General features: G+C 34.3%; 1 protein-coding gene across 4 annotated transcripts; it reads left to right on the forward strand.

Annotated features, from left to right (window-relative positions):
• Positions 1-282: 282 nt before the first annotated feature.
• On the forward strand, positions 283-26,388 carry LOC127874439 (sperm axonemal maintenance protein CFAP97D1-like). Of its 4 annotated transcripts, XM_052418765.1 has the most exons (8): positions 283-486; positions 4,730-4,810; positions 9,953-10,071; positions 11,497-11,692; positions 15,296-15,397; positions 16,598-16,657; positions 20,416-20,525; positions 23,731-26,388. In XM_052418765.1, exons 1-7 carry the CDS (start codon positions 370-372, stop codon positions 20,488-20,490), a joined length of 750 nt encoding a protein of 249 aa, XP_052274725.1. In that variant the 5' UTR covers positions 283-369; the 3' UTR covers positions 20,491-20,525; positions 23,731-26,388. The 4 variants fall into 4 exon arrangements, with proteins under 4 accessions (XP_052274725.1, XP_052274730.1, XP_052274740.1 ...); XM_052418770.1 differs by lacking the exon at positions 20,416-20,525; XM_052418780.1 differs by lacking the exons at positions 16,598-16,657; positions 20,416-20,525.
• The last annotated feature ends 881 nt before the right edge of the window (positions 26,389-27,269 follow it).

Genomic DNA, 27,269 nt, shown 5'->3' on the forward strand with positions numbered 1-27,269 from the left:
CGATGAATTGAAAATATTACAGTTTTTGTGGGGGTGCTTCCAAATATGTTTTGACTTTTCTGATTTAAGTATTTAGTAATTAATGGGCGATACATCTTTCTGACGATAATACACAAGGTATTAACAGTTAAATCAAAGTTTGGAGTATAGATCTAAATCATTTAACAGACGTACTACAATTGTACAATAGTTAATCAATTAGTTTAATTTAGCCTTGTTAATTAAACAACGGAAGTTACCGAACTGCCATTCGTTAACATTCGGTAGCGTCGTTATGGCGATCGTAAAGCTTGATCACGTGACTCAGTTACCTGTCAGGTGTGGAGTGGAAGTTTATAAGTTAGCTGTGAATGAATTGTAGTGTACAAAATGCATAGTCAAGGAAATACAAAAATGTTTCGCTCATATCAGAGCGTTTTACCAGCAACCAACAAATTGTTACAGATGAAATGGGACCAAACTTACTACAAAGAACACCGACGATTGGTAAGTTGAAATTTCTATCCCCACCCGCCTGTAAACACGGCCACGGGTTAATGTCTAGAGCGACTACTGTTTAACTATGCAAATATTGAATGTTTGCGTTATTGAATACTTATGCTGTAACGCGTTATGATCTCCGTGTGATGATAATCTTTGATAAATAGAGACACAATTATTTGAATTCACTCGTATTTATGGTTATCATGATTACTCGATCTATATTTGGTCAACATGATTTGCTGGAAACAATTGTTTTGGTTTGAGTTATACTATAGTAACTAAGGATAATAACATTTTTGTAAGGGTTCTTAATTATAAATATCTTTTTCATATAAATAAAAATCTATGTAATTATATTTAATTGGGACCTTTTCACAGATTTTGGCATGAATTGAATTTTGTATTGATTGATAAATGTAAACATTGGATATAAAAAAGCTCCATTAAAAAAACAAGCATAAAATTACAGAAAGAACAAAAGTAACCCTCAACTGAGCTCAAACCAATGACCTGTAGAGTAATTCTATCGCTTAGACAACTCAGCCATCTGTGCTCACACAATGAGTGTTGTATTTTATACTTCATATAAGTAATCCTCATATTGTCAGACAAAAACTGAACTCTCAAAATTATTCTATTGTTTGGCGTTAAAAGGGTGTATATAATTTTCAGGTTTTTTAAGTGCATATAAGATATTTTAGAGCATGGTTATTGTTAAGTATTACTGTTTACTCACAAATATCATAACTACAAAGAAAATTTGCGAATCTGAAATACATTTTTTTATTTTGTCAATTTACCAAAACGTGAAAAGGTTGCGACATGTATATAATGTAATTATTTATTATGATTACAAATACAATTCCTGTTTACAACAACATACAAATGGGGACCATACATTTGAATCTGATTTGTAGGGACTATATAGCGACTGATTGTGACAATTTGATAAAGATATTGTTCAAGACTAATTTATAATGTGCTTGTTTAAGAACCAAACACCTACTAAGGTCAGAGTGTAGAGCGCAATGGTCATTGCTAGTGTATCATCAATCATGGCTTTGAAATTCCTTAACCGGCACGTTTTTCTGTCAAGTTAAGTTTATTATTTAAAAGAGATCTTCTTCTTCCGATACAGTACTCCTTCTAAATAGAAGACTTTGTGCCGGCACCTATTGGTTAAAGGGGCCTTTTCACCTTTGGGTAAATTGACAAAATTGAAAAAATGTTGTTTCAGATTCGCAAATTTTCATTTTAGATTTGATATTTGTGAGGAAACAGTTATACTGAACATTTACCATGCTCTAAAATAGCCATTATATGCATCTTTTGAGGATATAAAAACCTGAAAATTATAAAGCGTTGCAACGCCACATGAATTATTAATTTGGAGAGTTCTGTTGTTGTCGCTATATTTTGTGAAACTTCGAGGATTACTTATAAAGAGTTTAAAATACCTTTATCATTGTATCTGGAAGAATGGCTGAGTGGTCTTGATCGGAGACTTTTTAATGCAGGACTCCAGGGCTTAGTGGTTTGAGCCCTGCTGAGGTTTACTTTTTTTTTTAAATTTTATTCTTGATTTTTTACTGGAGCTGTTTAAAATTAGATCCAATGTTTACATTTATCAATATAAAGCATTTAATGACAAACTTCAAAACATGCCATAATCTGTAAAAAGGCCCCTGTAAGGGGTGAAAACTGTACAAAAGTGCTCAGTGGGGTGTTAATTTAAATTTATTTACACTGTAAGTGTTAACAGTTGGATTAGGGGGACAATAACAGCCATGCACAGAAGTAGGGGGACAATAACAGCCATGCACAGAAGTATGAGTTTTTAAATCTTCTACTAAGGCTGCCTTTGGATATATGCACATATTGAACAAAAACATGAATATTTATTTATTGGAGAATGACCTTAAGATGCAGTTATAAATCCATAATAGCAATACCCCAAAATTGCGCAAGATACAAAACGCTTAATTAAAAAAAGTACAGCATGTGATTTTGGTCATCTGCATAATCATAACCATCAATTAATCTTTGTTTTTACAAAGGTTTGAAAATTAAATATCACTTATTTAAGCAATACCGAAGGGAAAGTTCATTATCTGATATGCTGAGATTGTGTCAATCTGAAATGCTGAGATTGTGTCAACATATCATAATTATGGGATAAGGAACTGGTTTATTCAATTATTAAACAAATGTTTACACAGAAGTTTGAAATTTTGTGATATGTTTTTAAGGAGATGCGTTTTTTATGACTTGTTTTGAGTGATAAAACAATCTGGCATGAAGTATTGTTATCAATATAACTTTGTGTATGAATCTGTTACAAACAAATAAAACCAATTATTCCCAAATCTGTTACAAACAAATAAAAGCAATAATCCCGAAATATGTTACAAACAAAAAAAACCAATACCGGTAATTCCTAAATCTGTTACAAACAAATAAAACCAATAATTCCAACACTAAAACATTATGAGTGTGAATGTTTTATATAAAATCTTATATCTTTACTTTGATTTAATTTGTAGGCATTTTATGTTTCTTGTTTTTTAAGCTTTCCACATTAATATGAAATTGTTTTTTTGACTGGAATGTTAAAATCCAAACAGGTTTTTTTTTTCAGCTTTATGGGAAGATAGCCCATGGCTTTGAAATTGGGAATTTTATCGGCATTTTCAAGAAATTGGGAAAATAAATTGGGATTTAAAACTACATGAATGAGTTCAGCATCTTTAAGCACAAACACCATCATGGTCAACAGTTTTCTACATAATGAGCTCAGACAAAGTCTTCAGTCACATCAGGCACCATATTATTAGGAGGCACTTCATCTTCTTCTGAAGAACAACTGCTATCAACATGTTGAATATCAGTCAGCACTTTGCTTTGGAAATGAACGATGACGATGCAAAAGAGTCACTTGTTATAAAATTACTATCATTAACAATGGAAGGAGTTTCAATGGGAAGACTTGTACTTCTTGACGAGTTTTTTTTATGTCCCCCACCACTATAGTGGGGGACATATTGTTTTTGCCCTGTCTGTTGGTCTGTTGGTTGGTTGGTTTGCGCCAACGTTAACATTTGCAATAACTTTTGCAATATTGAAGATAGCAACTTTATATTTGGCATGCATATATATCTCATGGAGTTGCACATTTTGAGTGGTGAAAGGTCAAGGTCAAGGTCATCCTTCAAGGTCAAAGGTAAAAAAAACTAAATCAAAGCGGCGCACAAGGGGACATAGTGATTCTGACAAACACATTTCTTGTTTTTAATGACGCTTGCTTAAAAAATCAGCAGTTTTCGTTTAGCCGCCAGGTTTTTGCTTAGGTATATTTTTCACGTTATATTGCGAATTGCGTGACATCTTTGTTTTCCATTAAGCTGAATCACAAAATGCTTGAATTGCATCGCAAATATAATAAGCGACTGAACAACACGGAGAAAATCGTGCACACGAATAATGCCGATGTTATCCAAATCGAGGTATAGTCTAAAACCGGTACGAGACCGGATCGGACTACGATTTGTTAAAAGCAAAACAGTCGATGTCATTAGCTTTTTTCCCCAATTGGGAATTTTTAGCAAATTTTGGGAAAAAGGTATACTTTTTTCGATTGGGAATATAGCCAAATTTCGGCTATAAAATCGGGCCCAAAAAAACCCTGCGAAACAAATGTTTTCATGTCTTTATTAAATGTGCTGATCAGAATGCAGGAAGTTGTAGAGTATGGGCCGAGTATGCCATAGACCCCCTTGAATGAACATTCTGCTTCCTTAACTAATTCTTATAGAAAATCTTGCATACAATACCAGCCAGTCATTTTCCACACAGCATCGCGTATCTGTAAAATAGTTAATATACATGTATCGAATATTAACTTCTCGCGAGGCTGTTTTCGGTGAAAACCCGAGGTATTGTCATAGCCTGCTCGTCGTCCGCCGTCCGCCGGTGTCGTGCTAAAACCTTTACATTGGTTCTAAAATCAAAGTGCTTCCACCTTCAACTTTGAAACTTCATACGTAGATGCACCTTGATGAGTTCTACACGCCACACCCTTTTTGGGTCACTCTGTCAAAGGTCAAGGTCACTGTGACCTCTAAATTAAAAAAAAAATTCTGACAAGCTTTCGCAGCCGAGCATGGCACCCGTTATGCGGTGAAATTTCATGCAAATGAGTGTAAATGATATAACAGTATCCTGACTTTTCTGGATCGTCACATTTCAGGTAAAGGAGGCGCAGCCCATGGTGGACACCCGGGCGCCAGCGACCTACATGCACCTTCACCTTAAACTGAAGAAGCTCCAGGTGAGACTCTTACCTGCAAAAACTCAATGCATGTGCGTAAAGTGGCACCCCAGGTAAATCAGGGGTTCCCGCTCTAAACTGGATTTTTAACTGAAAACATACTTCTTTTGAATGAAAAATAAAACCAAAAAGTGTCAATCCTGATTAGCCTGTGCACAGGCTTATTTTAGCCCTTTGCATGCTGGGAAATTTGTCGTCTGCTGAACTTCTAAAATTAGCATTTTCTTCATTTTTTTTTCATCTGGATCCAAACTGTTCGCAAAGACCTTCAAAATTTGGTTCCAGCACTGAAAGAGTTAGACAAAACTTTACACACATGCATTTAGCCCAATATTTCCAGAGCTGGGCTAAGCTCAATATACTTTAAATGTAACAAATACTTTTCGATGAATGGTCTTATTCCAACTTCACCAAATAATGTGTTTTCTACAAATTTTACCATTTGTAGCTAGAGAGAACATTTAAAGTAAAAATTATCATGACATTCAGATTTTTAACCCTTACAGTGCTGAAACCGAATTTTGAAGGCCTTTGCAAACAGTTTGGATCCAGATGAGACGCCACAAAACGTGGCGTCTCATCTGGATCCAAACTGTTTGCTATTCTGATAGTATTCTTCGAAAAAAAATCGAAGAAAATGCTAATTTTAAAAAATTCAGCAGACAACATTTTAGCAGATGACAAATTACCCAGCATGCAAAGGGCTAAAAATGAGCAGTAACCCAAACATTTATCAAGCCCATTGCCTACAAAAAAATCTTTTAATCATCTTTTATCTTTCTTGCAACTTTCTTTAAATAAATCTTTTGTGCTGAATGAAAACAGAATGTTTTATCAGATATGTATAGCACAATGGAAGAAAGACAAATGTCAATAAAGCAAAATTAAAATCATTCTATATAGAAATACCCTTTGACAGTTTTTCACTTTGAAACATAAGAAAGTAAGAACAATTAACCCTTTCCCAATAAGAAGCAAAGTGAAAATGGCTATGTACAAACAGCATAAAACCATGGTTTTATGCTGTTTGCTGCTCATCAGTATCAAAGAGATGGAAACAAAGCCTTTACAACTTGAATCTTAATTAGTAAGAAAGGTCTTAAATTAAATCTAACTTTCTAAGGGACTACAGATGCGTCAAAATACGTATATTAGTGGTAAAGGTTAACAGTTGTTTACTTATTCAGCCATAACTCTTTATTAGACATGCCAATATCATCCGGACAGACATAAAACTATTGCTGATGTCTTTCAAAAGTCAATCAATATCGACAGCAGTTATGTCTTAATGCTCAAGTGAGATATTCAATAATCTCTCTCGAGTTTCATAGTCTTGGTTATGTATATTGATCATGCTTCATAATTTATTGACTTATTCTTCCATGTATGTCCAATTTAGATTTATCAATATTGTTATCACAAAATGGAACAGCTTGTTATTTCACTTGTTATTTCATTTTGATGCAAATGGTACTATCAAACTAAAACACAAAATGTACTTTATATTGCACAAATTGTGTTGTTTTGAAAGTTGAATATCAAAATTTATACAAAGCAGCATTTTAGAGCAATCAACAAATATTCAGAAACACAATATTTAGGCTTCAGTATTGTGACCCCTAAATTTCACTTGACCCCTATCAGTCCGCACAGGCTTAACACGGATGGCACTTTCCCCTTTTTATTGACCTTTTTCTTTAAAGGAAGTTTTTTCTAAATAAAAACCTATCTAAAGAAAGGTAATAGATATAGGCTAACTAGTTGCAATAATTCAACTCTAAGCTTTATAGCCCAATGGGCTGCTTAGAGTTGCAATGCGCTCTTTCTTGTCCATGGGTGCAAAATGTTATCAACAATGCAAGGGTAAAGGAACACTGAAACTGCAAGAACTTATTAAAATTATCTTAACCACTAACTCATCCAAATGGTACCATTAAAGCAAGAAATAATTGATTTTATTAACTTAGGTTTTGTTTTGTACGCTGTATCCGCCATATTGGAAAATTGCCCCAATATTGGTTAGGTCACAGTACACCAATATTTTGCATGTCAGGTTATGTGCTCCAGCCGATAAAGTCGAGAACGATGTGGTATTCATTACAGAATACACTGTTTCAAATTTAAACATTAACATGTCAGCGAGAAAAGTGTGTTGAAACATCGTCGTGTTTTTATAGGGTGCACGCAAAGGATAACATCCGTAGGTTGCCATTCAGGTAAATTTAACATGTTTATGAAGTTTATTCATTATTTTCCTCAATTTGTCTCAAACGACGTCTGTTCAGTGAAGCGCAGGGATTCGCTGCGCTGAACTGCACCCATGTTTATGAAGGGGTGCATATGGACTGCAAGAGCCGCCATAGGAAAATTTTTCAAAGGCTCTGGGAGTCCGTTTATTTGGACTTCAGGCTAACTTGGGATGACATTTTATGCACATGAATATACATTGTAGCCCCATTTTCCAGGGGTTGGGTCATTTATTATTGTATGATTTTAAAACCATCATATTTAACCGAAATTGCCACTCAGAAGCAAGTGAAAATGGCTTAGTGTAAACAACATAAAACCAGAACAGCCTGCGAGTAATTCGCAGCTTGTACAGGTTTTATGCTGATTGCTGCTCATCAGTATCTTTAAGTTGGAATAAAGAATTTAAAACTTGAATCTAGTAAGAAAGGCCTTTAATTAAATTTAACTTTCTAAAGGACTACAAAGGCGTCAAAATACATATCTAAGTGTTACAGGGTTAAATCTGATATGCCCTATCAACTGATCAATACCATACAAACTGTAATAAACTGTCCATAAATTAAAGTAGATTCTATAAATTGATTCAACAACTCCAGTTCTTATTGCTTGGTGTATTGCTTGAGGTGAGTCTCAAGTGGGAAGTGTGTACACACTTGAGACGTCCCTTCAACGCCTGCTATCGGATTCAATGATTGGCTATTATTTATGGTGTTGACCATTTGTACTGCAATATTAATATGTTTGACTTTCAATGAATGACCACTGATAAGGGAGCTTTACTTTGTTTTTAATATTTGAGCCACGCTATGGGAAAATGGGGCTTAATGCATGTGAGTGATGTAGAATCCCAGATTAACATGTGCAGTCCACACAGGCTAATCAGGGACAACACTTTTTGCTTTCATGGGATTTTTAGTTTACAGGAAGGCTCTTCTTAATCAAATTCAGTGTAGGTGGAAAGTATGGTCCCTGATTAGCATGTGTGGCTTATTGCAGCAAGTCTATGTAGATAACTTAAGTATAGTTGTTGTGAACAAACTTTCAACAATTTCTCAAGCTGAGTGAAGATTCACACCTATTCAAGAGCATTCAAGTGGATATATGCTGTAAACACTGTCTGATAAGCATTTAAACCATTGATTTCAATGAAAATAATTTGACAATTTAAAAGCTTTCCTAAGTTTTATTGCATGGTTTGATAAAACAGGATGCGTTATCAATTGAATTTTTGATCAGGTAGGTTGATTATTGTTATCTCACCCTGGCATTGAAATATGTATAAAACTTTTAAGTACTCTACAAATATTTATTTTCATAATTTTTGCAAATTTGAAAAAAACGTTTTGTTCATGAGTGCTTTTTTAAAATGTATAATGAAGTATGTTTTCAATATCTTAAGTAGGTAGATTTTTGTATTCAAAATGTGTGAACTGTTATTTCGATCCAGGTCTTATAAAAACTTCTTATTTTACCACTCAGCAATTGCAAACGTATTTGAGCTTTATTCTGGAAAAATGGGGCTTAATGCATGTGGGTAAAGTCCAGTCTGCACAGGCTAATCAGGGACAACACTTTACACACAGACTGGTTTGTTTAGAAGAGACTTCCTTGAAACAAAAATTTCCATAAAAGTGGAAAAAGTCGTCCCTGATTATTTTGTGCAGTCTGCACAGGCTAATGAGGGACATTACTTTCCACCTAAACTTGGTTTTTGCTAAGAAGAGACTTCATTAGAACAAAAAATACAATAAAAGTTGAAAGTATCGTCCGTTATAGGCCTGTGCGGACTGCACAGGCTAAGCTGGGACAACACTTTACACATATGCATTAACCCTTTCAGTGCTGGAACCGAATTTTGAAGGCCTTTGCAAACAGTTTGGATCCAGATGAGGCGCCACAGAACATGGCGTCTCATCAGGATCCAAACTGTTTGCTATTCTGATAGTGTTCTTTGAAAAAAAATCAAAGAAAATGCTAATTTTAGAAATTCAGCAGACGACATTTTAGCAGACGACAAATTTACCAGCATGCAAAGGGTTAAGCCCAGTTTTCCCAGAGGGAGACATAGATCTATTATTTTTCTCCTGATATTCTTTTTACTTTGTATCTGTTCCAAACATTTGGAAAATGGTTATTTTATTAATCTTTGAACTAGTCCCTTCAAAGATATATTATTAATTTGAAGGTTGCATTTTTTTACAACAAACTTTATCGCAGATATTCGCTATAAATTAAGTACTTGTAAGTAAATGAAAGGCACTTGTTAATTAATATCATGGTTAGAAGTGTTATACTGTTAAACTTGAAAGCACTTAAAATTGCAATAGCATGAGATCTGAAATAGGGCAAATCTAGCATTTGATTTGCTAAATCTTACATGAGTTTCCTTTTTTGCGTAGCTATTTATTCAAATGCAGTATGAAGAATATGTTTCTAGAAAATCTCTGTTACTTCCTTCTGGAAGCGTTTCAAGAACTGTTCATTTATGAACAAATCGCCATTGTTGAATGTGTTCATATTTTGTAACGAATAATTATATGAAGCAAATTGTTATTTTTACCAGTGACTAAACAGATTTTTTTAATGAATGTTTGCATTTAGTTGAGCTTACCAGGGAGAAAACAGGATATAATGCATGTGCATAAAGTGTCGTCTCAGATTAGCCTGTGCAGTTCACACAGGCTAATCAGGTACAACACTTTCAACCTAAACTGGATTTTCACAAACACAAATTTGCTTTAAACAAAAATAATACAATAACAATGGAAAGTTTCATCCTTGATAAACCTGTGCACAATGCACAGGCTTATTTGGAATGGCACTTTAGGCACAGGCATTAAGCACATTTTTCCAAGAGCATGACAGAATTTAAATGTGTTTTTTTTATTTTAGCTGGAAGAAGAGAGGCTAGCAACAATAGAGCGTGACAACCGTATCCTGCTGGAGAAGATGTCCTACATTATGAGAACACGTGGCCGTGTAGACAACAGAAATAACTATGAATATAAAAGGTACGTACTGGAATTACTTTATATAAATTGATGTATTTTAGCCCAGCTCTGAGAAAAAGGGGCTTAATAATGATGCAATATGTGTGTAGATTGTCATCCCAGATTAGCCTGTGCAGTCTGCAGTGAGGGACAACACTTTTTGTCTAGAATAGATTTCCTTTAGAAGAGACTCCTTTCAACAACAAAATTGTAAGCAGAAAATGTCGTACCATATTAGCTTGTGTGGACTGCACAGGCTAATCTGGGACAACACTTTATGCACATGAATTTAACTCAATGTTCCCAGACCGCACCTGAATCACTTATCAGAATTGATGCATATAATTTATACATTAAAAACATGCAGGGTGCGATGTCTACATTTTCTAACAGCTAAGTAACTAATATTGGGTATTTGAAATGTTGAGAGGTGTATTATGTGATGAAATAGTATTTTTAAATAAATATTACCAACTGTGCATTTATTTAGCAACTGAACTCTTTTATGATAACAAGAACTACAAAATGTAGAATGCTTTTTCACAACATCACGTGAGTGACCTTGTTACAATCAAATTATTATTATTGTTTAATTACTTAAGAAAATCTAAAAATGATCACAGGCGACAAATTTCTCTGCTTTAAATATCAGCATGAGATATTTGTTAGTGTTATTTTAATACCATATTTGTTACTATAATATAATTGATGGGTCTACAAGACTCACATGATTGAAATACTTGGTGTATTATCACGTAAATTGGCAATACTCCTGAAAGGTCACAGGGGCAGGTCGGACCTCAAAGACCTCGTGAAGAGGCCGGTAGGACCTGTAAATAAACTCTGATTTAAAAAAACAAAACAACGTAAATTGGCAAGTAGCAGCTTAATATTTGACCTGCATTGTGGGAACATGGATCTAATGCCATATGCAGCCATATTAACATAACATGATGAATAATGAATTATCCTCCTCTACAGTTTGGATTGTATAAACCCTTTGCATGCTGGGAAATTTGTCATCTGCTAAAATGTCGTCTGCTGAATTTCTAAAATAAGCATTTTCTTCGATTTTTTTCAAAGAATACTATCAGAATAGCAAACAGTTTGGATCCTGATGAGACGCCACGTTCTGTGGCGTCTCATCTGGATCCAAACTGTTTGCAAAGGCCTTTAAAATTCAGCTCCAGCGCTTTAAGGGTTAAGCAAAAATGTCAGTTATTCATTTATCCATGAATAATCCCTGTGTTACAGTTTGAATCGTGAAAAGCAACAACGTCAGTTATTCCTTTATGCATAAATAATTCCTATTTTATAGTTTGAATCGTGAAAAGCAACAATGTCAGTTTTTCTTTTATGCATAAATAATCCCTATGCTATAGTTTGAATCGTGAAAAGCAACAACATCAGTTATTCATTTTTCCATGAATAATACCCGTGTTTCAGTTTGAATCGTGAAAAGAGACAGCGTGAGTTGCTGCGTGTAACGAAGGAGAACCAGTCCATCTTGAAGCGTATCATGCTGCGTCAGCCGGAGTACAGCGCAAAGAAGTGGCAGCGGGAATGGGAGGAGAATCAGTCTTTCCTCGACAACATCTCCCACTTCCCCAAGGACTGGTGGCTGGAAGATAGATCCAAGACGGTAGGCATGCTTTCCCATCAGGCCTTTTTTTCCTTCTATGAGAATGGCTGTTTTTCACAATTTTGGGAAATTCGCGACTGAAATTTTCACAATTTCAAGAAGTTCGCGACTCAAATTCTCACAATTTTAGAAAGTTCCCAACTAATTTTTTCACAATTATGAACAGTTTGTGACTAATGTTTTCACAAAATAGGGGTATGGGGGCCAAGGCCAATTTACAAAAACAGGAATAAAAGCCCTGCCAATATTTGAGAAGAGTTACCGTACTATACTATGTATTACACACAGTTTATTTAAAATAACCCACCTTTAAAGGGGCCGTCCAACAGATTTTGGCATGTATTGAAGCTTGTTATTACATGCTTTATATTGATAAATTTCAACATTTGAACTTAAAATCTCCAGTAAAAAAACAAGAATACAATTTTAAAAAAAGTAACCCCCAACAGGGCTCCAACCACTGACCCCTGGAGTCCTGGAGTAAAAAGTCTCCCGCCTAGACCACTCGACCATCCATGCCCATGCTTAGAGCGGATGTATTTTTACCTTTATAAGCAATCCTCGTAGTTTCCCAAAATAAAACGACAACAACAGAAATTTCCAAATTATTCAATCGTTTCGCAAGGCACGACGCTTTATAATTTTCAGGTTTTCAAATCATCAAAAGATGCATATAATAGATATTTAAGAGCATGGTAAATGGTCAGTATTATTATTTCCTCAAAAATATAATAATAAAAAGATAATTTGCGAATCTGAAACAACTTTTTTTTTCGTTTTGTCAATTTACCAAAACGTGAAATCTGTTGGACGGCTCCTTTAAATTTCAATTTTTAAAGTTTGTGCCATTATAAATTGATGCAATTCTTTTCTCTTTTCTGAGTACTAATTTGTGAAAAATGTACTGTGCTATCTAAATATCCAAATAAATAGACGCCAGGTTTGGTATTACAAAATTTGATGAATGTTACACATGGTTGCACGTAGAACATGGTAAGGAACAGTACTCCAGAAAACCCTGTTTCTGTGGGTAAAAACCAAGCTGACCTTTTAAAAGGTCATGTATTATTATCCATACTTTTTTATGTACGATTGGTTTATAAAACCAGTGATTTATGTATGATTGCTTTATAAAACCAGTGATTTATGTACCATTGGTTCATAAAACCAGTGACTTATTTACCACTGGTTAATAAAACCAGTGATTTATGTACTATTGGTTTATAAAACCAGTGATTTATGTACTATTGGTTTATAAAACCAGTGATTTATGTACCATTGGTTTATAAAACCAGTGATTTATGTACCATTGGTTTATAAAACCAGTGATTTATGTACTATTGGTTTATAAACCCATTGATTTATGAACTATTGGTTATAAAACCAGTGATTTATGTTACCATTGGTTTATAAAACCTGTGATTTATGTACTATTGGTGATTTATGTACCATTGGTTTATAAAACCAGTGATTTATGTACCATTGGTTTATAAAACCAGTGATTTATGTACTATTGGTTTATAAAACCAGTGATTTATGTACTATTGGTTTATAAAACCTGAGTGAGCAATTTGCCTTATGACAATTAAGGTCCATATCATCACAATAAAAAAACATTGCAAGTGTTTCCATGTTGTTTTTAAAAATTCAAATTATGAAGTACTTAAATTGAATACTATAAAATCAATATTATTCGTGGAACCTTAATTTTTGTTAATTTGATGGGTTGACAAATCTGCATTTTTAACAAAAAAACATTTAAGTATTAACCGATTCAAATTCCTTATACATTTTCCAAAATCACAACTCCACAAATGTACATGTCCACAAAGTCATTTTTGAAAATACAACAACACGGAATGATGTTAAAGTATTTTAAATTAAAAAAATCTTTCATATTTGCAAAAGTTCATGTTTTACAATCCTATGACGTACTATTATGGTCAATATTAAAGCTATGATTTAATTCTTGTATTAAAATAAAACAAAAACTAAAGGATTCTGAAAGACATGCAATGTTTGATATCTGTGATAGTAGAAATGTGATTGATACTTGAGTTAATGAGAGTTATTATGTAAAGCTGACAGCAATATCCCAGCATTTTTCTCACAGATTGTTCCTCCTTACATTGTGTTTGTCATGGTAATAGTCAATATGACTTAGTTTACTGACCTGAATTGTTATAATAAAAAAATCTAATATGTTGTTTAATGAACAGTTTTTCATGAATTTATGTTTGATTTTTTTTCGATTCTTTTTTAGCCATCGGTAAATATATGTTTCAACAATATAACAATTATATAATCTAATACTGATAGAAGTGTAGTAGAAGAACTATAGAGTAGATATAACACATACTTGTATTTCTGACTACTAGTAGCCTATATGTTCTTGTCCTGGTATATCCATGGTGATGCATATCTTTGATGCCTTTCATAGTTACACCTATATACTCTAGAAATAATATAGTGACAGACACCTATATACCCTAGAATCACTATAGTGACAGACACTTATATACTCTAGAATCACTATAGTGACAGACACCTATATACTCTAGAATCACTGTAGTGACAGACACATATATACCTTAGAATCACTGTTACGTTACAGACACCTATATACCAAAGAATCACTATAGTGACAGATACCTTTATACCCTAGAATTACTATAGTGACAGAAACGTATAAACCCTAGAATCATTACAGTGACACACCTATATACCATATAATCACTATTGTGACAGACATGTATATACCTTAGAATCACTATAGTGATATACACCTATATACCAAAGAATCACTATAGTGACAGATACCTTTATACCATAGAATCACTATAGTGACAGACATGTATATACCTTAGAATCATTACAGTGACATACACGTATGCACCCTAGAATCACTTTAGTGACTGATACCTTTATACCCCAGATTCACTATTCTCTATATGCATAGTGAATGGTATGTATATATGATCCTCGCCCTGGGAAAATAGGACTCATAGACATATTAGACTATTCTTTATCCTATTACCAGATGAAAATCGATAGTATAACAACGATCGTATAAACGTTACCTTTATACTATCGCTATTTTTAGACCATGGTTTTCCGATCTCTATCTGAAGAACACTATATGTTTCAATGTGACGTCATAGCAAATGATGACGTTAAAGTAAACAAACACTACGGAGTCAACTTGGAAAACCAGCGCTGTTTCTTTGAATTTTAAAGTATTTTTACTCTTTTTGAACGATATACGACCACAAAATAATAGGATAAATAGAATATTATGTGAGTTTTGGATAAAGATCAAGTTTATCATGCTCGGCCCGAACCATGTAAGCGCTCGGCAAGCCTCGCGCTACATCGGTTCTAAGCCTCGCATGATAAACTTGATCTTTATCCAAAACTCACATAATATTCTCTATATATCCCACAATATCCTTAAAGCAGTATATTCCACAATAGCAATATATCTTACAAAGCAGTCTATCCTACAATAGCTGTAAATGCTACTATAGCAATATATCCCACAAAGCAGTCTATCCTACAATAGCTGTGTATCCTACAATAGCAGTATATCAATCTTGTATTCAGAGTCTGACGCTCAACAACAGTAAAACAAGCTTGAATCGCTCTCGTACATTTAACAATGGCGATCGGCAAAAGACTTTTGCTGAAAATTCGCCCTACAACAAGGTAACCCTGCACCACAAGCACTGTGTGCGATATGGCAACACTAATGTGAACAATACCTAGCACTGTTTGTAGAAGATATTCGTTTAAAAGCACCTATACCCGTCATCAAAATCAAAACACTCTTCACAATATGACACGTAACAATTATTGATATATAGTGACATTCAGGGATTTCAATAGATTTTGAAAACCAGCAGTCAAAAACACTCATGCTTGAAAGTTTCAGGGGTCAAATGAAACTTTAAGGGGTAAAAATAATAAAGTTAAGAGTGTTTTTTTCTGCATGTTTGTAAAATAGTCTGTTTTGAATACACTTAGAGAAATACAATGCAAAAACTGCAAGTTGTATGAAGTAAAATATTTATCTGAAGTTCTGGGTAAAATTTGGGTTAAAACGATGCACGGCAGATGATTTGCAGAATTCAAATGTTACTTGAAATCCCTGGACATTATTATACAATTCCATTGTTCACTTTTGTACAATATATTGTGTAACACATACCCCCATTATTATATGCTATTAATTAATATTAAACGATTCTGGTAAAATTTAAAAATGCAAATGCTCAATTTGTTTAAAACATCAGATTTATACCTAAATTTTGCTTAAATTTTTTGGTGAACCTTTAAATCAAATTTTCTAGAGGTACACAATTTGATAAAATCATTGTGTATTTTCGGGTTTATCATAAATACTTGCAAACAAAATCATCTTGCACAAAATCATTCTATTTCTTCTTGTTAAATTAATACAAACATTTTATGTATTGTACATGTATTTTACCTCACTTAATATATAAGATAATAAGTTTCATAATATTAAAACATTCTACATTAAGAATTAACCAAGTTCATGAATATTTCAAAGTAATTATATTATAAAATCATTTAAATCAAATAACCATAGAAACAAATATTCAAAATGCTTTTGGGAAAACTGGACTTAATGCATGTGCATAAAGTGTCATACCAGATTAGCCTATGCAGATCACACAGGCAAATTAGGGTCAACACTTTCCACGTATACAGTATTTTTCGTTTACAAGAAGACTGCACAGGCTAATCTGGGATGACACTTTACGCACATGCATTAATCCAAGTTTTCCCAGACTTAGGCTTGTTTAGTGCTTTTTTTGTCTACTTTGGTGGGCTGTAGCCAAATATTTACTGTTTTTTAATCTTGACAATGGTGGATTGTAGCCTCAGCCAGGCGTCTCTCGTGGGGGTACACTCATTGACAACAACCAGTCCAGGTCCCAGGTAGAACATGCACCATCGCACTCAGCGTTTTTCCTCACCACTTTGGGAATGGTACCGGTACCGGTCAAATTGGGAAAATTAGCAGCATTTTCATCCAAATTGGGAAATTTATTAATTATGCTAGAAACGTTTTAAAACATGTACAAACAATAAGTTGCATATTGACATCAAAGTGGTGAGTGATTTCCTACAAAATAATGTTTCTTATAACACTAAACAATGAGCTTATTAAACTTAACACTCTTACTGAAACCGTGCTTGAGAGTATGAACAGTAAATCGGGACTCGTAGCCTCAGGTTACGTAGGATAGTCTGCCTCTGATTGAACCGCGTTTGCGTCAGTAGACTTGACCATCGATGAAATGCTGCTATTATCAACATCTGACAACTATGCACTGGACTTGATATGCAATACATATTCCCTAATTTTTAAAGTCCGAATTTTATAAATGCGCGAGTGATAATCAGTACCGGTAATTTGTTTGGATGTTTTCATATTACACCAAAATTGGTTAATACTACTTAACGAGCAGTATACGAGGTCGGCTCCAAGGCACTGAAGATGCGAACGATTGTGAATCAGTTTTGCGTATATAACACATTTTCACTATCAATTGGTTATGTCAGTGGCTTTGTGGCAGTTTGTTGGCGTTAATATACCTACCACACTAATCAGTCATTTACAGTGAACTCCTCCACGAAAAAGTCATGGCAGTTACATAGAAGACTGCTGATGGCAACCTGGTGCATTCCTCGTGGAAATTGTACATTTCATGCTTAATATTGTCAAAACATTTATTTCGACACGTGAACGTTTTTACAAATAATTGTTTAATTTATTAATTAAAACTGTAAATGTTTGGTTGCATTCTCAAATTACCGTAATTAAATTGGTAATCCAAAGCAAACTTTTCAATCTTCATGGTAATGCGACGTTATCAAAATCTAATTTCACATAAACATTACACATGCATATTTCCTTTGTCTCAACAAAAGCGCGGGAAAATTAAGCCGCTCATGTAAAACGTCATGTTACCACATGGAAAGCGTAGGCGTATTGATTTTTGCGTAAAAACTATGTAGCATTGAGGCAATTGAAATCTTTTAATTTCTGTTTAAAATTTTGTTATTCATTTTAACTAAATTAAAACAATTAATTTCCCTTAAACATGCTGTATCTTTATCGTAACGGTCTTTTCAATTATTCATTATTGTAGCAGTTATTGTACTCTGTATACAGTACTGAGTAAACAAAAAATCCTGACAAAACTGGATGAAGTATTGGGTGTTGTGAAAACACGCTTAGCCGGTATACTGACCTCATTGCGTAGAATGCGATGTTTTGACAAAAAGGATTAACATGTGCGTATGCAAATCTTCGGCGTTTTTTTTCTGTGACTTGATTTCTTTTGTGAATTGGGATTTTGTATTTTGATAATTGGAAATTTTTGTTTTGAAATTGGGAAAAATAGTCTCATTGGGAATGGTGCCGTTTTACGGTACCAACTTTATATAGAGGAAAAACGCTGATCGCACTGCACTGCAGACATTTAAAGATAGGGAATATGTATGCGAAAGTTAATACTTGGGAATATGAATATAAAATATAATAAAAGGGAATAGTGTTTTGAAACTGAGCATTAAAATATGAATATGGCAATAGTTATTTTAAATATGAGCATTGAAATATGAATTAGGGAATAATGATTAGAAATAGAAGAATTGGAATATGAATATTGGAATAGTGATTTGAAGTATAAGCATTGAAATATGAATATTGGAATAGGTAAATTATATATTGGGATAGAGATATCATATGTGAATATAGGAAAATTAAAATGTTAAACAGCAGACAACAATTTGAATAGTGATATAATATTAGTGTTTGGACTATTAATATCTTTGTTGGGTGAGAGATGCAAATAATTGCTGCATAGTATCACATATATGTATGGAAATGCAGTGCTCTGTGAACAGGAGGTTTAATGCATGTGCATAAAGTGTCGTCCCAAATAAGCCTGTGCAGTCTGCACAGGCTTATCAGCGATAACACTTTCTACTTTTATGATATTTTTCGTTTAAAGAAAGTCTCTTCTTAGCAAAAATCCAGTTAAGGCAGAAAGTGTGGTCCCTGATTAGCCTGTGCAGTTTGCACAGGCTTATCTGGGACAACACTTTAAGCATATCCATCAAACCCCCCTTTTCACAGAGCACAGCCCCTAATATAGACAGTTATGTACCACAATAAAAATAGAATTAGTCTGGTGGACAAAACACTAATATATGGCCTGAACTCACCTACAATTCAATAATAAAAATCTCACACAGGAAACCAGCTGAGCTTAAAAATATGGCTACGTAAAAGAATGCATGGTGACGTCAACTACTACAACATGACATCACTATTTTATTGTACATGTCCATTATTAACAATTTTTAAAATAAATGTGAGGGAGGGGACAAACTTCGAATTGACACATGTAAATAAAAAATTTCTTGATATTTGCTGATTTTATTAGCTCGGCTGTTTTTGTTAAGGTTTTGAACATTGGCTCTAAAATCAAAGTGCTTCAACCTAAAACTTTTTAACTTTATATGTAGCTGCACCTTGATTAGTTCTACATGCCACACCCATTTTTGGGTCATAAGGTCAAAGGTCAAGGTCACTGTGACCTCAAAAAAAATAATCTGACAAGCTTTCATTTATTAAAAACTGCACCGCAGCTGAGCGTGGCTTCCGTTATGCGGTGCTCTTGTTTAATAAAGTTTAGTTTTAAATAGAATTGCAAACATTCATAATACAACTTAAGCCTAAATCGGATTCTAAATTATCTCTTATATATATACAAATTATTGTTTATATCTTGATATGTGACAAAAGGAACAGAACAGTAAAGCAGCCATCGTTTAAACAAACTATTTAATTAAAAAGATAAGCATTTAAGTACATGGGATTGAATATATACGATTATTATAGAAAAACCTTAAAACTTTAGTTCAAGATCTTGGTTCCCGGATATATGCAACTAAAAATCTGAGTAAGCCCAGTCAAGCTATACCTGTGCAGGGCCCAGCCCAGTCAAGCTATACCTGTGCAGGGCCCAGCCCAGTCAAGCTATACCTGTGCAGGGCCCAGCCCAGTCAAGCTATACCTGTGAAGGGCCCAGCCCAGTCAAGCTATACCTGTGCAGGGCCCAGCCCAGTCAAGCTATACCTGTGCAGGGCCCAGCCCAGTCAAGCTATACCTGTGCAGGGCCCAGCCCAGTCAAGCTATACCTGTGCAGGGCCCAGCCCAGTCAAGCTATACCTGTGCAGGGCCCAGCCCAGTCAAGCTATACCTGTGCAGGGCCCAGCCCAGTCAAGCTATACCTGTGCAGAGCCCAGCCCAGTCAAGCTATACCTGTGCAGGGCCCGTATTCACCAAATGATCCTTAGACTTCAGACTTAAAATAAAGAATATTGCTACAACTGTAATGTGCTTATTAAGCTATTTGAAAGCTATGTCTTACATGACAGTTTCAGCACAAAATTACATTTGTCTTCATTCAGAACAATGACTGTTAATGAAAACAATTTTTAGTATGTATAATTTTATGTTCTTAACTATGTTTTCTTGGCTCTATTTCTACTCTTTATTCTTAAGACTTAGACTTATTTTCATTACTGTTAAGCACATTTAATAATTTGTGGGAAATGGAGCTACAGAGGCAGAATGTAGAGCCACACCATGTTATAAATATAACTGTAATATTTGCAAGACTGCAGCCAGCCAGAAGAAACGTCCTGTCAGTAAATCAAACAAGGATGAGGAGGAGGAGGAAATGGAGGCCTAGACTGCGCAGGCTGCGTAGGCTGCCCTCAGATACATGTACACAAAACCGCAACACTGCATTGCATTAGTCCTGTTGCTTTTTTGTTGCTGATACTCAATAAAACACTTAATCGATTAGGGTTACACTCAACTGTGAAAAAGTTGGAACAGTTACACATACCAACCTAGCAACTCTTTGCAAATCTTTTATTTATTCATATGGGTTTCTTGGTGTACTGAATTTTAATTTCAGATCCATTCATACAATATTATAAAATCATTCATATTTGTCGACATGACATTTTGTGGTTTTTCAAAAATGACTTTACTGTTTTCACATACATTTGTACATTTTTGATTTTGGAAAAATTAAATGTGAAGTTTGCCTCAGTCATTTACCGAGGAATTTGTGTTAAAGTTGAAGATCTGTACCCCACAAAATCAATGTACTACAAATAATGATTTTACAGTTCTTTGAAGCATATTTATAAATAACAAAACGATTCATCTCAAATAAATTGTATATGTAAAACTGATATATCTCCAATAGTGTGATTTATAGATTAGCTTCTATGTTTCAACTATTGTTTCTTGTTATCATGTTTCTTTGGTGCTAGATCAAAATGAAACCTGTTCTGGGAAAACTGTGATTAATGCCTGTGTGTAAAGTGTCATTCCAGATTAGCCTGTGTAATTTGCGAGGAATGATACACCCCAAATTTACTGAATTTTCATTTACGGTTAGTCTCTTCTAAATGAAAATACAGTTGATGTGACACAATGCACATGCATTGTGCCTGGTTTTCCCAGAGCTTGGAGGCTCAAATGCCCTTCATTGCATCTGAACACTTTGGCTGGGTATTGAATGCCCGTCATTACATCTGAACACTTTGGGTGGGTATTGAATGCCCATCATGACATCTGAACACTTTGGGTGGGTATTGAATGCCCATCATGACATCTGAACACTTTGGGTGGGTATTGAATGCCCGTCATTACATCTGAACACTTTGGCTGGGTATTGAATGCCCTCCATGACATCTGAACACTTTGGCTGGGTATTGAATGCCCATCATGACATCTGAACACTTTGGGTGGGTATTGAATGCCCGTCATTACATCTGAACACTTTGGCTGGGTATTAAATGCCCATCATGACATCTGAACACTTTGGGTGGGTATTGAATGCCCATCATGACATCTGAATACTTTGCCTTGGTAATGAATGCCCTTCATGACATCTGAACACTTTGGGTGGGTATTGAATGCCCATCATGACATCTGAACACTTTGGGTGGGTATTGAATGCCCTTCATGACATCTGAACACTTTGGGTGGGTATTGAATGCCTGTCATTACATCTGAACACTTTGGCTGGGTATTGAATGCCCTCCATGACATCTGAACACTTTGGCTGGGTATTGAATGCCCATCATGACATCTGAACACTTTGGGTGGGTATTGAATGCCCGTCATTACATCTGAACACTTTGACTGGGTATTGAATGCCCTCCATGACATCTGAACACTTTGGCTGGGTATTGAATGCCCATCATGACATCTGAACACTTTGGGTGGGTATTGAATGCCCATCATGACATATGAACACTTTGGGTGGGTATTGAATGCCCGTCATTACATCTGAACACTTTGGCTGGGTATTGAATGCCCTCCATGACATCTGAACACTTTGGCTGGGTATTGAATGCCCATCATGACATCTGAACACTTTGGGTGGGTATTGAATGCCCGTCATTACATCTGAACACTTTGGCTGGGTATTGAATGCCCATCATGACATCTGAACACTTTGGGTGGGTATTGAATGCCCATCATGACATCTGATCACTTTGGCTTGGTAATGAATGCCCTTCATGACATCTGAACACTTTGGGTGGGTATTGAATGCCCATCATGACATCTGAACACTTTGGGTGGGTATTGAATGCCCATCATGACATCTGAACACTTTGGGTGGATATTGAATGCCCGTCATTACATCTGAACACTTTGGCTGGGTATTGAATGCCCTCCATGACATCTGAACACTTTGGCTGGGTATTGAATGCCCATCATGACATCTGAACACTTTGGGTGGGTATTGAATGCCCGTCATTACATCTGAACACTTTGGCTGGGTATTGAATGCCCTCCATGACATCTGAACACTTTGGCTGGGTATTGAATGCCCATCATGACATCTGAACACTTTGGCTGGGTATTGAATGCCCTTCATGACATCTGAACACTTTGGCTGGGTATTGAATGCCCTTCATGACATCTTATCACTTTGGCTGGGTATTGAATGCCCTTCATGACATCTGAACACTTTGGCTGGGTATTGAATGCCCTTCATTACATCTGAACACTTTGACTGGGTATTGAATGCCCATATCATGACATCTGAACACTTTGGCTGGGTATTGAATGCCCTTCATGACATCTGAACACTTTGGCTGGGTATTGAATGCCCATCATGACATCTGAACACTTTGGTTGGGTATTGAATGCCCTTCATGACATCTGAACACTTTGGCTGGGTATTGAATGCCTGTCATTACATCTTAACACTTTGGCTGGGTATTGAATGCCCTTCATGACATCTGAACACTTTGGCTTGGTAATGAATGCCCTTCATGACATCTGAACACTTTGGCTGGTTATTGAATGCCCTTCATGACATCTGAAAACTTTGGCTGGGTATTTAAATCTTCTCAGTCAGTTTTTGTTGTGGTTGGGAAATATGGCTGTTGAAATATTTATATGTGTTATATGTAATTTATGAAAAAAAAAAATATATTTAATTCATGCATTTCTTCCCCAGTCATTGCTTTATATATAGTGACATGTTATGCTTTTTATCCTAAAAAAGATAGATAATTGTTAATGAAATAATACAATTTGTTTACAATTTTAAAAGTCCAAATAAGGATATTAAGACATGTTGAAAAGCAGTGTCTTAGTTAGTTGTCAACTGTTTTAGAATACTTACAAAATAACTTAAATAGGTTGCTGATTTGATTTGCTGAGGTTGCATGATATCTTCATTTAGTGATCTGCACTCTATATGAATACCATACTTAACCATGTATCGTGTTATACATACAGCGCTATTTTGAGTGCTAATTTGTGAAAAATTCATTTGGTTATATTAAATATATATATAAAAGACACCAAGATATAAAGTACGATAATGTAAGCAAGATTGATACATCGATTGATAGTTAGCATCTCTAGACATCAATCTGTTTTTCTTTTTCAGAAACCGACACCTGTAGAAGACAAACCTGACGACAGTCCAAAAGATCGACCTGATGATAACCCGGAAAATTAAAGAAATAACTGCCTTATTTGGTTCACTGTTCATTCTGCATTCTGATTGGACACTAATTTATCAAGCTCCATTGAATCAATATGTGAAAACTAAATTGTGGATCATGCAATATTTTAATGAGTATTTAAGCTAGGTTGATGACACTTGATTAAGTTCTATATGGGGAATATGTACGTAAATGTTTTGTTGTTGGGACAAATATTGTGGTTTCTATGGTTACTGGAATATTTGGAAAGTTAATCTGGTTTTTGGAAGGACTCAAAAAGTACTTAGAGGGCCACATACTGAATAATTATGTACATATGGGATGGTTTTTTTTTGGCAGACAAAATTGTGTTTGCTATCATTACAGAAAAAATAGAAAATAAAATCTGCATATAGGTCAATGTTACTTATGGAGGTATTTTTCTAACTCCAACAGCATTAAGTCAATATGGGACAGCAGTTTTTTCTATGACAAAGATTTGTCTGTGACAAAGCTCTTGGTTTAATTGTTGTCTCTCATATATAATTATCTATATATTTGATCATTTTATACAACCGAGGTTCAATTTGGAATTGGATTGGTCAGGTGGTATACAAATGTGACTGTTTTCAGTTTGACATGCTATCTATAGAGGCTAGAGGATCTTAGGGAATATACAAGCAACAAAAATCTCTTTATTGTCTGTGATTAATAAGATTGTGATCGTTTTTTTAACATAATTTTATTCAATTGTTTATTGTTAGGGCATATTTTTTTAAACATGTTGTGCATAATTAACATTTGTACGTACACATATTAACATCAGTATTATAAACATGGAAGAATGTGAACAAAAGTGTGTAAATAAGATTATGTTTATATTCCTATAATGAGTTAATAACCTTTAGATGCATGACTGTTAAACAGATCTGACCATAAAAAAAAAAAAATCTATATTGGGAGTAATGCATTTAAGGGTTTTCGAAAATAAATAAATTGATATCTAAAATGCATAGACTCCAGGGGACCGTTTCAATAAACATCGCAGTACACATTTACGATAAAAATCATTTTTCAAATGTGCATAATTGCTTAAGTCCATATCGTTTGATTATAAATTTTCATTACTTTATTAATTTTCATTGGCATCTATAACGACGTATACTTTTGATGAACATAGCGAGTTATCTCGTCTACTTATTTCAAAATTCTTTTGTAAGTTAAAATTGTCGTACGATTGTTTATGAAACGGACCCCTGTTTTATAATAATATTATGGGAAGCCACATTTTGAGAAAACCAAAGAATGTTTTTATAGAGATGTTTTTCAGTATTATAGCAAAGTATTGTTTTGATTTCAAAATGTGTACTGTTATTGTTCAGTGAGCAAAACTTGTTGTAGATTTCATTTAAGATTTGTAGAAATATATAGATGAAATTTAGGTGCTAGACTTTGTAGTACTTTCAGCTTTGATATCTAGCAAGCTAATACCCAGTAAACATGCTCACAAACTACACTAAGGCCAGCTTATTGCTGCATGTTTAAAATAAACATTCAATTGTTAAATTGATATGTGGTCTAGAATCACAAGACAATTTTGAAATGAAATTAATGTTTAATCTAATCAATGTCAGTTAAAGCTTTTTAAGGGTCTTGTTCACAAATTTTGGTTCCATTTTTAAACTTAATCGTAAACTGCCACAACTTAAAAGATTGAACAGAATTTAAGAAATTTAGTATCAACAAAAATCTTTGAAAATGTTAACTTAAGCAGGATTGGATCATTGTTGTCTGGATTAAAAAAAATCCACTTTAACCTCTAGACCATCTTAAAAGAAATAATTTAAAAATTCATGGATACATAAAAGTATATATGCAACCCACCTGGTGACACAAATGGTTAAGAAAAATACAGAACAGTTAATTAAATTATTAAATTGTTTTTTGTTTGTTATTTGCTTACTAATTTTTCCAATTTCCAGCGATATTTACTCATGAACGCACTATTTTTTAGGTATAATTATGTTTATGTCAATGTTGTTATTTTGTTCTTTTTAAACGCTGTTCTTTAATTTTTAGATATATGATAAAAATTGTGAAAAAATTGTCAATTCGCAAATCTGTGAACAGGTTCCTTTAATATTGTGTTTTTATAGCTAGAATCTAATGATTTTGATCAGAGACCACTGATGTTAACTAGAATCCACTGATGTAAACTAGAATCCATCAATGTTAACTAGAACCCACCAATGTTAACTAGAATCCACTGATGTTTACTAGAATGCGCTGATGTATTTCCTACATATTTTTCTCACATCTTTTCATATTAGTTTTACGAAATATGATCATGTTTGAAATTACTAATGAATCATATATAGTTAAATAGTTTTATGTATATACATGACTGTATTTTGTACTGATGAATTTATTGAATTGATATTTTAATGTTTTGTATATAATTTGTATATCTACACTGTTTTATTAATTTTGAACAAACTGAAACACCCTTGAACGATCTGAACTCATTTCTGTGATGTTGCAACTGTTGAACTCATGTTTTCTGACTTTACTGTGTGACTGCTATATTGTGTACCACTGTTTTCTAATAAACTTCATAAGTTTACGGTGTTGAACTTCTAAAAGATAACTCTTGCTGTATTATTGCGAGCCTGTCTCGAGTGACGTCCCTTGCATTAATACTTATCTATTGCATAGGTTTCAAATATTGGTATACTGTAAAATCATGTATTTTCGTCGGCATGAAAGTTTGTGGTTTGTCGGTTTTTCAAAAATAAAAAGAATTTTCCATAAGCTTGTAAAATCCTGGATATCGGATTTTAAATAAATAAGGACTTGAGTCTGTCATTTTTTATGTTTTCATGTGGAATTTGTAGATTTAAACCCACGAAATCAATGACAATTTTCAACGAATAATAATACTTAAACAGTATTTTCAGATTCGCCAATGAACATCATGTACCTTTTTCTATTGATAGAGAGTACATTATCACCCCACAAATAAACAAATGCACACTATCACAAAACATTCCTTCGGTGTGTTTGAAAACGTATTTTCATTAATGTATTGTTCTCATTTTCTAATTTCAAAACAAATTATAATACGACTTGAATTGGATCAAATCGCATGAGACCCTAATCATTAATACAACACTCGAAGAATAGTTTGATATACCGACATGAGGCTATATGAGCCGTGTTCTGTGAAAACTGGGCTTAACCCATTTATGCCGAGTGGACTCTCCCATCCTTGTAAATTGGATAAATTCATTTCCAAAATAAGGAATGTCTGGTATTTTTAATTTTTTTGAAAATTTCTTGCAGAAATTCTTTTAAGCAAACAGCGCAGACCCTGATGAGACGCCGCATCATGTGGCGTCTCATCTGGGTCTATGCTGTTTGCCAAGGCTTTTTTTCTAGACGCTAGGCATATATGGGCTTAAATATGTCCATAAAGTGTCGTCTAAGGTCAGCCGGTGCAGTA

The sequence above is a fragment of the Dreissena polymorpha genome, chromosome 1 (assembly GCF_020536995.1).
Source record: "Dreissena polymorpha isolate Duluth1 chromosome 1, UMN_Dpol_1.0, whole genome shotgun sequence".
Classification (NCBI taxonomy): Eukaryota; Metazoa; Mollusca; class Bivalvia; order Myida; family Dreissenidae; genus Dreissena; species Dreissena polymorpha.

Coding starts and splice junctions, on each gene's coding strand:
- LOC127874439 (XM_052418765.1), top strand. CDS start 370: ATGCATAGTCAAGGAAATACAAAAATGTTTCGCTCATATCAGAGCGTT. Junction 11,693..15,295: donor TGGAAGATAGATCCAAGACG/GTAGGCATGCTT, acceptor TCTTGTATTCAG/AGTCTGACGCTCAACAACAG. Junction 15,398..16,597: donor AAAATTCGCCCTACAACAAG/GTAACCCTGCAC, acceptor GGTGGATTGTAG/CCTCAGCCAGGCGTCTCTCG.